At 42.1% G+C, this 13,270-nt stretch overlaps 1 protein-coding gene across 10 annotated transcripts in view; it reads left to right on the top strand.

Moving 5' to 3' along the window:
- Positions 1–13,270, top strand: part of Gpatch2 (G-patch domain containing 2) — a 210,976-nt gene that overhangs the window by 65,887 nt on the left and 131,819 nt on the right. The window contains exon 6 of one of the 10 annotated variants that reach the window (XM_085687570.2): positions 3,277–3,683. The exons of the other annotated variants lie outside the window; for them this stretch is intronic. Coding sequence (XP_085543696.1) covers positions 3,277–3,516 — 240 coding nt within the window. The 3' untranslated portion in view covers positions 3,517–3,683. Of the gene's footprint in view, positions 1–3,276; positions 3,684–13,270 lie in introns of those variants that run through there. 10 annotated transcript variants of the gene reach the window in all.

Below are 13,270 nucleotides of genomic sequence, written 5' to 3'. Positions count from 1 at the left end.
TTTTTTATAGAGTTGTGCAAGGTAACTTTGCAAACCAAAAGAAAAAATCGGTGTGGATGAAGATTCCCTGAAAGAACTCAAGTTGATGACGTTAACAGAACATCTAGCTGTGCTCAACACTGTCCGGTTGTGCTCAACACTGTCCGGCTGTGCTCAACACTGTCCGGCTGTGCTCAACACTGTCCGGTTCTACTCACCACTGTCCGGTTCTACTCACCACTGTCCGGTTCTACTCAACACTGTCCGGCTGTGCTCAACACTGTCCGGCTGTGCTCAACACTGTCCGGCTGTGCTCAACACTGTCCGGTTCTACTCACCACTGTCCGGTTCTACTCACCACTGTCCGGTTCTACTCAACACTGTCCGGTTCTACTCAACACTGTCCGGCTGTGCTCAACACTGTCCGGTTCTACTCACCACTGTCCGGTTCTACTCACCACTGTCCGGTTCTACTCAACACTGTCCGGTTCTACTCACCACTGTCCGGTTCTACTCACCACTGTCCGGTTCTACTCAACACTGTCCGGTTCTACTCAACACTGTCCGGCTGTGCTCAACACTGTCCGGTTCTACTCACCACTGTCCGGTTCTACTCAACACTGTCCGGTTCTACTCAACACTGTCCAGCTGTGCTCAACACTGTCCGGCTGTGCTCAACACTGTCCGGTTGTGCTCAACACTTTCTGGCTGTGCTCAACACTGTCCGGCTGTGCTCAACACTGTCCGGCTGTGCTCAACACTGTCCGGTTCTACTCAACACTGTCCGGCTGTGCTCAACACTGTCCGGTTGTGCTCAACACTTTCTGGCTGTGCTCAACACTGTCCGGCTGTGCTCAACACTGTCCGGTTCTACTCAACACTGTCCGGCTGTGCTCAACACTGTCTGACTGTACTCAACACTGTCCAGCTGTGCTCAATACTGTCTGGCTGTGCTCAACACTGTTCGGCTGTGCTCAACACTGTCCAACTGTGCTCAACACTGTCCGGTTCTACTCACCACTGTCCGGCTGTGCTCAACACTGTCTGACTGTACTCAACACTGTCCGGTTCTACTCAACACTGTCCGGTTCTACTCAACACTGTCCGGCTGTGTTCAACACTGTCCGGCTGTGTTCAACACTGTCCGGCTGTGCTCAACACTGGCTGTACTCAACACTGTCCGACTGTACTCAGTACTGTTCATGTTTATGTTTATAGTCAGTGTCCCCCCTTAGGAGGAACAGCATTGAGCATAGTGACTGTGTTCTTCAGCCCTGTCTCTAGGGTTAAATCAGAACACAGAACTGAAAAGGGCAACTGTAAATATCTGGTGAATGGGTGAATGATAATGGTACCTTTGCATTGTCCTGGGTTTCTTCACTGTACCCTAGTGTCTGTCTATACATTATCACTGTGCATGCTTCTCCTTTGGGGCTATGAAGCACCAAAGCTTTGAGAGATCTGAAACCTGCAGTCTGTCAAAGCTTATGAGTCGGGGTCCTAGCTCTCCTGCCATATGTGCTGTCCAATATATCATAAGGGCTCAAATAGCAGCGTGTAATGTTTAGAGGGGTGAACTCTAATGAAAGTGCCATGTCGGGAACAAGAAACGAGAACTAAGGATGACCGTGTGCGCACTCCTTGCAGAGCCCTTCTGTTGATGAGCTAATCAGAAGAAATGAGGTTTGGTGTTTGTCCATGATTTGATGAAGCTGCCATCAGTTTGTTGCAGTACTTTTGCACCTACCCAATCAACTCTGAATCTAGATGCAAGTTTTCAGTCTTTAAACTTCTCCTTTTTGTTTCTCACTCCTAAGATGAGACTAAAGTCCTTGCCTGGGCGTGAAATCATTCTGCATGGTGGTGTGAGGAAATAAACCCAGGGCCTTACCCAGTAATCCTAGGCAAATCCTACCAACCCACAAACATTTTTTGAGGGAAAATGAAAAGTTAGATTAGCTTATGAACAAGAAAAAAAGCTAACCATTAAGTATCTCTTTGTGACACTCTGCTGGAAGTCCTGACTCAGATGCATAGAACCATTTGTTTATCTTAAAGCCAAGGGTTGCAAAGGAAGAAGCTCTGAGTTAAACATTTTTCTTGGGTATTGATCTTTCCATACACAGTAATGAGATTTTTCTGAAAAAAAAAAATCCAGAAGCAATACCTATCATTTTAATTCTTCAAATTTTAGATTTTAGACAGCAATCTTAAGCCATGTTTTCTGATACTTAAGTGTGTTTATATAGTAGGAAATTCTGTCACTTAAAGGGCTATTTGAATTTACAATTAAATTGAAAAATCAAGATTTAGCTCATCAGTTACCATCTGCCCACGAGTGGAGATTAATTAAGTTAATCTCAGTGTGGTGCCTAGCCCATAGTAGGTGCTCCGCACAGTCATTCTGCAACTCAGCTGAAACACTAATTGTGGCTGTAGATAAGAGCTTCCTGAATGGAATTTCGGGCCTAGCAGAAAGTTCAATGTTTAGAAAATCTCTTAGCTACTGTTAGAGAAGCCTGGTGGGAAGAGAAGGACAGGCAGTTAGTACAAGGAGAGCTGTCTGCACCTGGCTGTTGTTAACCAGGTGTTCACTGTTATGGTGATTTTGTTGGTTTTTGAAGAGAAAAGCAACACTACTATCAAACTGAGGTGTCTCCCAGTCTGGGCAAAAATGTCTCACAGAAATGTATTAGATGCAAATAATTGAATCCTTTCTGTAATCTGTAAATATTCATATTTTTCTTTTAGCCATTGATATCTCTGATTTTATATAAACTGAGCAAAGCAGGTGCCTTGGTGTTTGTAGCACATGCAATCATTTCCGTTTGTGATGTACAAACACACTGGTGGGTCTCTTCCTCTCTCAGGTGAGAACGTAGGAGCTAGCTAGCATGCATTCATCCCCACAGCATACCTCCCATTGTCTAGCCCACAGCCCAGGTATTGCAAGTGTCTGCTTCACACTGTCCACATACTCATATGCCTGCTGTGTAACACTTATGTGTGCTTGGTGTTTTACAGTTTATATAGCTATTTATTTTATGCCATTGTAGTTTTCTATATGTAGGAGTCATTAAGAAAGCCTCATTTTGACCCCATGATTCCTTGTCTTGTTCCTGTAACTGAAAGGTCAGGGAGTCATAGATGGCAAGAAAACTGCATAGCCTTCTGCCAAGAGACCATGCTCAAGAGTGAGCCCTTTACACAATGACTGATGACTGCTACATCAGACAAGGCGTTTAGATATTAAACAAAGGGTGGACCAAATTTCTCATCTTTTCTTTCTATGGGCAGAAATCGTTGCACTTGGATGTGCAGAGACTGAGTCTGCTGAGCGCCAGCATGGACTGCAGCAGGAAGACCGGGCCTCGCTCTAGGCTTGAAGCTAACCCCCTACCCAGTTTCACAAATGGCTTGTCCACTGCCGCAGCTCTTTCTGGATTGAAGAGCAGCTCACTGTGCCGTCCTCTGTTGTCCCTGCTGGCTGTGCCATCTCAGCCAAACTTAGTGTTTCTTTTGAGACAGAAATATTGATTTTGGAGATAACACCTCCAAGAAAAAATAGATACAATTATGATTCATATCAAAAGCTCCTAGATGTTTTGTTTCAGGTAAAGGTCTATGTCTCAAGCACATTTAATAAGCCCCCAGATGCCTAACCAGGATAAAATAGATTATGTGCTTGGGACATTGTTTCCTCTGTGGTTTCTTGGTGGAGTTCTGCCCTCTTTTGTAATTAAGGTTTTCTTACTGCTAATCTGAGTGTGACTCCTTTGTCCTCTGCCAGTGACTGGTCATCTTATGTCTTCTTGTAGTTGCTACTTGGTTTCTAGGAGGTTGGTCCAGTCTTCCAGTACCCACTTGTAGGCCTCACTCACCTACATATGGAGTTCAGGAGAGCCACCCTGTCTCAAGGTTAGGAAATGTTCTCAGAGGAGGGAAGGCCCTTGCAGTATCATTAATTATTGCCTTCTGTAGAAGGTTTTTTTCTCTGGGGAATGATAGGTCCTAGGAGATCCTGCCAACAACATGTACTGCAAGATTTCTTCTGAGGGTTTATCCTTAAGAGGAGCATCCAACCACTGGCTTCCTATTGCATTTGTAGGAGCTGCTCATGCCCTCCGAGGCTGTGGTAAAGTTCCTGACTTGTGCTATTCTGGGGCTTGGCACCTTATGTTTTTATATTCATCCTTTATATGCAAACCTCTCCCATCTGCTTTTGACTGCTTTGTTACGAAGCCTTGGCTTGGCTTGTGAAGATTCTAACAGCAGCATGGAGTCCATGTGACCCTAGAGAGTTCTTCCTGTGGTCTCTCATTCTTTACTGATCACTGATCCTAGGCATTTGTCCTCCAAAAACTGACAAATCTGTGTCCTTGATTTCAGTTTGATCCCTGTCCCACCCTTCAGGTCAGGTCCTTCTAGAGACCATGGGTCTCAGTCAGTGTCTAAGGAAACTTGTGTCCTAGGACTCCTGCTTGCTTGGGTAGCTCTCCTGGCAGTCCCTCTGTTAGCAGGAGGTACAGCTGTCACCCTCCTTTTGTCTAGCTTACATGGTTTCTTTATTGTCCTCTGAGCCTCTTAAGAGAAAATATATAGAACCATGAATTGTTTTTCACTGTAGGTATAACAGTCTTATGGAAATGACCTGAGCTCTTGTACCTGCTGTTATTCGTCTCCTAAGCAAACTTGCAGCCATCCATTTCCCTAACCATACTTACTATATAATTAGGTTGCACAGTTGGACCAGAGGTTGACTAGATCTTCGCATCCTTAGACTAAATGCCATGTCTGTGATTGACTGGAATACCAGGAATGGCCAGGAGAAGGCCAGAGAAATGGAGCGAGCATTAGACCACCTGACTCAATCTTTCCTATTGCAAAAAGTCAGGTCCCTGTTACTAAGAGGAAGAAGAGTTGCTTTCGCCCAGCCCTAGTGAGCTCACTACTAGATCTCTTACCTGGTACTGTAGTCTTGATCCTCTGCTCCTCAGCTCATATAACCCACATACTCCACTTAGAAGTTTTACCCCCAAAAGGCTCTTTTTATTGTTTTAATAATTTCTTTTTTGAGATTATTATAAATACATAGTTTCTCCCTTCATTTTCCTGTCTCCAAAGCTGCCCATGTACCTGTCCTTGTTCTCTTTGACATTCATGACCTATTTTTTATTTATTGTTGCTTTATGTGCATGTGCACACACATACACACAAACACACATGCATACTACACTTATTTTTTTTATTTTAAATATTTATTTATTATGTATACAATATCTGAATGTCTGCAGGCCAGAAGAGGGCACCAGACCTCATTACAGATGGTTGTGAGCCACCATGTGGTTGCTGGGAATTGAACTCAGGACCTTTGGAAGAGCAGGCAGTGCTCTTAACCACTGAGCCATCTCTCCAGCCCCGCATACTACACTTAAACAGAGTACATAAATACAACTCAGTCTGTATAATGTTATTTGTATGTACATGTGTTCAGGGCTCATGACTTAAGTACACTACAGACAAAGTAGGAAGAAAATTGGTGGCTTTAAAATTCATATGTACTGTATAAATAAAGTATAATAAAGAGAGAGGTCTATGCATTTTTTTCAGATTAAGCTTATGTGTTCTGTTGTGCCTTTTATCTGCAAGCTTTGTGTTGTAAACTTGGAGCTAAGATTTCATGTGGTGTAGCATATACTATCCAACCTATTGTTTATACATAGTAGATGATAAATATATTATTGACCTGTATGGTGTAAGGAAGGAATAAAAGTTCCTCTGTATTTGTGCATTAAAAATGGCCTGTTTTCAAGCCTCCTAAAGTTGAATGGACTGTGGAAACTAAACTCTGGCTTGTTTTCTTCATGTATACTCAGTTGCTTTAAAAAATGCAATGATCTTTCCTAAAATCAAGGACTTTCTGTAATTATCGTGCTTTGAGAGACTCCACCTGTCAGACCCCTAGTGACTTACAAGACTGCACTTTTTAAGTGTGTGACAGGACAGCTGCACACTAAATTTAAAACTGCAGGGGGAAAAGCCCTGCAAACATTGTTGATTTGTGTTAATAAGTGTAGAATTTTGTATTCGTGGACATTTGAATAGAGCGTTTAGAGCACTGCCTAACAAGGAGAGAACTTAGTAGAGAAACAGTAGGCTGGTTCTTCGTGCTGACACTGACTGTATACACAGGGTCCCATGGGTTGGCGTTGTGTCTCTTCTGACATACAAACAATGCCAGGAACAAGCCAAATTCCAGTGATTCTTTATGAAGGCCTTTTTATTAAAGCCAAGAACCTAGTTTGAGCAGGGCACTTACTTGGGACTCATCTGAAGAGGCTGTGAAAGCCACAGGTTTGATATGATACTTTGGAGACTTAAGGAATTTATTTTCCCTTCAGGTGTACCATCCTAGGAGAACTGCTTTCCAGCTGTGTAGATCTCAGCCCTTGCCTCCTTTTCCATATTACTAATTTTGATCTAAAGGTTAACTTTGAATGTTGTACTTTCTGAAACCGTCTATCCTGGGATGGTTTGAGTATTTGCATCGAGCAGAGTTAGACTGGCTCCTGTTAGAAACCAGATGTTTTGGGGACCCTGTGCTTATTTGGTGACATGAACAGCAGTCATCACTTCCTGTCTTGCTCAGAGCAAATGCTTTGGTGTAGTTCTGGGAGGGAGGGAAAGGCTGCTCTTCATCGCCTCTCTTGATATGACAACCACAGTGCTCCCACCTCACCATGTGCTCTGTTGAGAACGTTGGGGTCCTGCTGCCACTGGCCTGACTTCTCTCAGCAGAGCAGCACCCAGCCTACTTCCTGTTCCTCTGGGTTTCCTTCCCTCCTCCCACTTTCCTTTCTTCCTTTTCTTAAATTTCAGTGGAGGCCATTACAGTTCCTTTTGATGACATCATCATCAGGCTTTCCTGTCTGTTGTCAGGTTCACTAAGGAGCATCATTTCAACTTAGAGTCACTTAAACTCCCCCAGCTTTATGTAAAAGCACAAAACAAAAACAAGCTTTAAAAAAGTAATTCTAATGGGGATTTTGAAAAATCTTTGGTTGAAATTGATATGCTAATTTTTATTGTCAGCAATTTTTACCCAGCGTATATATTCAAAACTGAATGGTTTTGCTGTAAGTACTGAGTAGTTCAAAAGTATGTTAGGCAGAGATGTGCACTCATTAAGTTTTTATGTAAATACACATAAATTGTAAAGCAGTCATGAAATCAAGCCTGTGGGCTTTATCTGCTGCCATTGTTCCCAGGCCTGAAGCCCTCACCATGGCTGCACCAATAAAGCCTTCCCTAAGTCCATAAAGGCCCTGGTCCTTACGATTTTTATTGCCAGCCACACATACAGGGCTGCAAATTGCCTTGTTTCAGATTTATTATGTATTACTCCAGAAATTCTATAAAGATCAAAAGAACTGATTACAATGTTGACCTTTGCATTAACTCATCTGAATTTAAATTCAAGTGTTTGATTTGGGAAAATAAGTCCATTTATCATAGGTCTGCTACTGAGGGGATTGTGCCGCACTGATTGGGACTGCTGAGACCAAATTTATTTATTGAGCGTGGGCTCGAAAATTGTTTGTAGGACAAGAGGAACAAAAGTTTGACCTGCCATTGTGTAGTACCAGGGGAACACTGTGGACATTGCCCTTTACAAATACAACGTGCTCGGTCCATTTCTGTCCTGTTGATAAAATCTCCTGATATTAAAGTCAGCAAATATATATTGTTTTAATCACATAAAGCTTCCCTAGTTTAAAGTTAGCAACTCTTTTCTTACTAAAATAGACAACATCCCTTCTAGGGAAATCCCCTGTTCTTAGAAGATACTGGTATGTTCCCCATTCTGAAGTTAACAATACATTAACCTGAACTCACACTTCCCATGGTTCTGTTTTTTTGATTTACTAAGAAGGTATTTGCAACAGTACTTTGATGTGCAGAATTTTAGATTCAATTAACTTTCACCTCCTGAGCTGTTCAGTTGTGAACACACAAAATCCAAAATTTAATCTCATGCAATATACCCCCATCCCTAAATTGCAAATCTTGTCCATATTAATCTACCTTCCTGCCTTTCCTTAACACTCAGAGTACCAGAAAGTGACCGGACAAAGGGAGCAATAATGACAGTCATCTCTTCCATGTACAGATCTGTCCCCAAATACCAATGCTCTTTGATAGTGTAGAGCATCCATAAGTGTGCAGTTGGGACTCAGCCCTGCTTACTATAGCAGTGATGCACATAACTTGGCCCAGAGTAGCCCTAAGAGCCTGTAGTTGGAGTGAAAGAGAATACATATTCTGGATTAAGATTAATATCCATCTCAATGACAGTTCAGTTCTTCACTCTTCATGGTGATTAGCCTTCTAACTCCAGCCATGGAGAAGCCAAGCCCATTCCCCGTTTACTAAGACTCACTGAGCAGAAGGGAAGCAATTACAGTATACCCTGGACATTAACAAGGTCTCTGCCCTGTGTGCATCTTAAACTAGGAAAATACAACAAACCATATTATTTTCCTCCCTTAGAGTCTCTAAAGTATAACTAAAAACATATGGCCCTTTGGATTGTCTTTGGTGAGAGTGTGTGCATGAATGTGGAGGTCAGAGGTCTGTATCAGGTGCCTTCTGCTGCTCTGTACCTTAGCTTTTGAGAGTTTGCTTCTCACTGGAGCTGGAGCTTGCGCATTGGCCAAGGCTGCCTGTTGAGCTCCAGTGTCCTCCTGCCTCTCCCTTCCCAGCTCTAGGATTGCAAGTGTGCACCTCCATACCTGTTGTTTATGTGGGTGTTGGGGATGTATACTCAGATTTCTGATCGCACATCCAGCCCTTTATCCACTGTGTCATTCCCCATCCCCTTTTCAGACCATTCATAATTCACAGACATAGAGTCAACAATTTGTAGAGCTAATAAAATTAAATTCTGCCACGAAACTAAACTGAACTAAACCACATGACATCACTTTAGTAACATTAACCCATGGTGTGAGAGTTTGCAGACCCTACATGACTTGGATGGAGCTGCAAGTGCATGTCACACAGTGTTGGGACAGCGTCTCCAGCTTGTTTGTCATAAGCCTACTTTTGATGTCACACAGTGTTGGGACAGCGTCTCCAGCTTGTTTGTCATGAGCCCACTGTGATGTCACACAGTGTTGGAACAGTGTCTCCATCTTGTTTGTCATGATCCCACTGTGATATCACTCAGTGTTGGGACAGTGTCTTCAGCTTGTTTGTCATGAGCTCACTGTTTTCCAGTCTCACTTTAACCACTAAAAAGCAGAGACAATTTTAATAGCTCCTTCTAGGTTCTAAAATAACTATTCTTGCAGGACATCTTGATTTCAAAGAAATTTTAACCAGAAGGAAAAGACACAAAAGATCAGACTTTTTTGAGATCTCCGTGAACACAGATGAGGCAAAATGAGTTTTAATCCAGAAAGATGGGGCTGTGATAAAGGTGTTGTGTGTGCATCATTGTCATGCAGACTGGAAAGACCCAGTGTCTGCAGTTGAAAGATAAACGTTTGTACCCCTGAGGAGTGTAGCCTGCATGTCAGTAAAATCTACTTAGAAATCTGTAAGAGAAGCTTCTGAATTTCTTTGAAATTGACTAAAATTGATTAGCAGCAAGAAATCCTGGAAGGAAGGAATCTTTGCAGCATTGTCAATATGAGTTTCTCAATAATATCTAAATTGTTGGATTACTGGGGGATGTAGTTACCAGATGAAGTGTTTCACCTGGTCATTATCTAGTTCACATTGGTGTTGTGTCTGAGTGCCTTGATGTACTTTGATGAACTAGACTCTTCCATTCCACCATCCTTATCATAAAAGCTTCATTATGTCTTTATTCTTGGGCAGCATCAGGTTTTTCCCTGAAAGAATGCCTGCTGTCGGTGTGAGGAACTAGCCTTTCTATGCTTTGTCCATCTCAACTCTCGTCAGCTAATTAACTTCAACTCAACAAATGTTCCAATGACTACTATGTACAGACATTGTCTTAAATAACCTGGGTAGGAAAACTTAATTGAAACAGGCCCCATGGCAAAGCAGAGTAGGCATCTACCTTATCCACGATGTGTGCTTGTCAGTACTGGCATGATAGATGGGCGTGGGGATTAGGAGAAAAGGAAGAAGACCAAGGGAACCTATCATTTCTGATCTATATGGATATAATCTTCAGATGCAAAACATGATAGAATGTTTTTGATAAAACATTTCAGAGAATTTTTTTATTTTATTTACATTTAAAAATTGAGGTCTGATGATTAAAAATGAACTGTAGCTTATACACCTCCAGTTTTTTATGAGCTGTAGCTAGTGATTAAGGATTTAGTATACTCATAGTAGTTACCACCTGAGTAGCAACTTCCTGAAAAGTAGAAAGTAAGCAGTTTACATCAAAATCATATAGTGTTCACCCTAATCACTACTAGGTTCCAAAAAAGTCAAAGCAAAATGTGGACTGATGTAAACGGAAACTGCTCGAGAAAGAAATCAGAAATTTCTTGTCATGTGTGGATAGATGGGAAGTAGCAGAGGTGCTGCGAGCCCAGAAGGAAGCATGAGAGGCAATGCATGTGAACTGGGAGGAAGGCAGTGGCAGCTCCAGCAGAGGTTTTGAGAAAACATCCATGCGTGTGCCTTACAGAACTCCTGTGAGGTCAGAATTAGGTGCTACTAGGATGTCATTAGGGTGACACTACACCGTGAGGTGACTCATGGCTGGACTGCACAGTTACTCTGGAAGAGTCACTGTGGTGTTGGCCCAAGCTGTGTTGTGTGCATACCTCTAGTTCCAGCTGCTTGTGAAGCTGAAGCTGGAAAACTGTTTAAGCTCAGGAGTTGGGGCAGCCAAAGAAACATAGCAAGACTCCCATCACAACAAAAATGAAAGAATACACTGTAAAACTGAGAGACTGCTTCATCACATAGGTAAGAATTGACTTTTTCTTCCCACTGTGTAGTAACTTAGATGATTCACAAATCTTCTTACATGTGAAACTAGAAAAGCTGACCAGTGCTGAAAACAATGGAAACAAGTGAAAATAAATTCTTAAATTAACTGAAAGCAAAGCGGCTCAGCCGAGAGGGGCTGTAATCCCTTGTGTGGGTGGGAGAGACAGAAGAGTTCAGGGGAGGGAGAGGCGAGCACACTCTCGGGACTGGTTGATGTGGTGGGGAGAGCAGACGCCAGGGTGCCGTTTGCCGTCTAGGGTTTGTGGAGCACAGGATGGCAGCAAGGCTTCCAGCGGGAGATGTGTAAATCGGTAGACATCATGGCTTACTGCCTGAAGTTGTTCTTTCATTTTGTTTTTAATATATGTTTAGGGTTCTAGGGACATAGCTCAGTCAATAAACTGTCACAAAGAACGTTCCAGGTTCAGTCACCAGCACCTATGTGAAAAACTGGGCCAGAGAAGCTTGCTGACTATCAGGTGAGCCTGATAGGTCCTGCTTCAAAACTTAAAAGTAGATGGCTTTTCACAGGCACTTCTTAAATGTAAATCTATATACATGAGCAGTCACACACACCTCTACACCCTACACACAGAATATTGTTTCCCTATGAACAAGAATTTAATATCCACTGTAGATTAGAGGACAGTCTTGACTTCTGGCTTAAACGTCAACGCCTACACAAAGCTAAGAAAATCAGCTCACTACTTGATGGACTTACTTGCTGTCAGCTCACTGACCTTCCTGGAGCTGAACAGTAGGTACTTGACATTGAGATAACATCTTGTGTGGAAGTGTTTAAATCAAGTGGTTGGAACTAAAACCTAGCAGGAAGTCATCCTAACAATTAGGTTGGAAGGGAAGTTGTCAGGCCAGTTGGTAAAGAAATTGGGACTATAGAAGCTAGGCTATAGAAGATAGGCTTGATATCTTCAAGTAAATGATAGTAAATGATATCATTATTTATTACCATTATTTAAATAATTATCATTATTTATTATTTATTTATTATTATTTATTATTATATTATTACCCCTGATAGTAAATGGGGTGATTTGGGTGAGATGTCCCCCAGTCTCAATCATTTGAATACTAGCCCCAGTTGTGGCAGCTGAATGGGGGAGGCTTGGAAGGTATAGTCTTGTGTTGGGGACTCTGAGATTTTAAAGACCTGGCATTTCCAATCACTCTCTGTGCTTTGTGCGTCTCCCACAAGATATGAGTTCTCAGCTTTTGCTCCTCCTGCCATACCAGCCCCTTTCTGCCATCATGAAATCTCACCCTCTGGAACCTTAAGCTCAAGTAAACCCTTGTATAAGATGCCTTCCTTGTGGTGCTTTATCAGAGCAATAGAAAACAGTGTCTAATACACCAGCATTTGTAGAGGCTGTACTACTCGTTAGCATTTTCCTAATGACTTTGTATATAATAAATAACTCACATAACCATCCTGCAGCATCAGGAGCAGGCTCTGCTGCCAATTATGCGTGTGTACGGGGATAGCAGTGAGCAGAGTGACAAGAAAGCTAACGTGTGGCACGGCATGGGTTGGAACCAGACAGTCTGGCTCTAAAGTCTGCACCAAGCACCAGTCCCATTGTGTCAAGTTGAGCTTTGTTTCTGGCATCTGCTGTACCCTAAACTGAATAGAAGCTAGTTCTTTACAGTTGGTGCTGTAATAAATTATATAATGTATTACATGCATTACATGCAATGCTGTGGCCGGGAAACATCAAGAGGATCCACATTTAGAGATAAGCATTTTTTAGTCCAGGTGGTAATGGGTGCAGAACGTACCAAAATCTCTTTTACTCTTTTTTAGATATCCCATTTAATAACAAAAACAAAACTGACTGTCCATGGTTTGATAGATCAAATCGGGGAGTTTAAAACAGAGTTTAGTCCTGGCACAGAGACAGGTAATCCTAGCACTTGAGAATTGAGACAGAAAGGTTCCAAGTTCAAGGCTAGCCTAGAAAAGGTAACAACAAGACTTTTCCTCAAAAAATAAATAAAAATAAAGAACAAAACAGGAAACAAGGATGCTGATACATGTACATACTCAAAATACTGAAGCAGGAAGATTAACATGAATTCAAGACCACTTTGGTCTTCATAACAGAAGACTCTCTCAAAAACTAAAAAATGAATAAGATAGAGGAGAATTTCCTTTTGAATATGAAATATGACTGTCTCAAATTGAAAGCAACTGGACAATTAAGGCCCTGGTCAACCTAAGATGGGCAATTTTTAGTAATGAATGTAGTACTAAGAGCAGTTGATAAGATCTTCAAATTGAACAGTGCTT

Source organism: Myodes glareolus, chromosome 5 (assembly GCF_982192425.1).
Source record: "Myodes glareolus chromosome 5, mMyoGla1.1, whole genome shotgun sequence".
Taxonomy (NCBI): domain Eukaryota; kingdom Metazoa; phylum Chordata; class Mammalia; order Rodentia; family Cricetidae; genus Myodes; species Myodes glareolus.
This window is presented reverse-complemented; position numbering and strand designations above follow the sequence as displayed.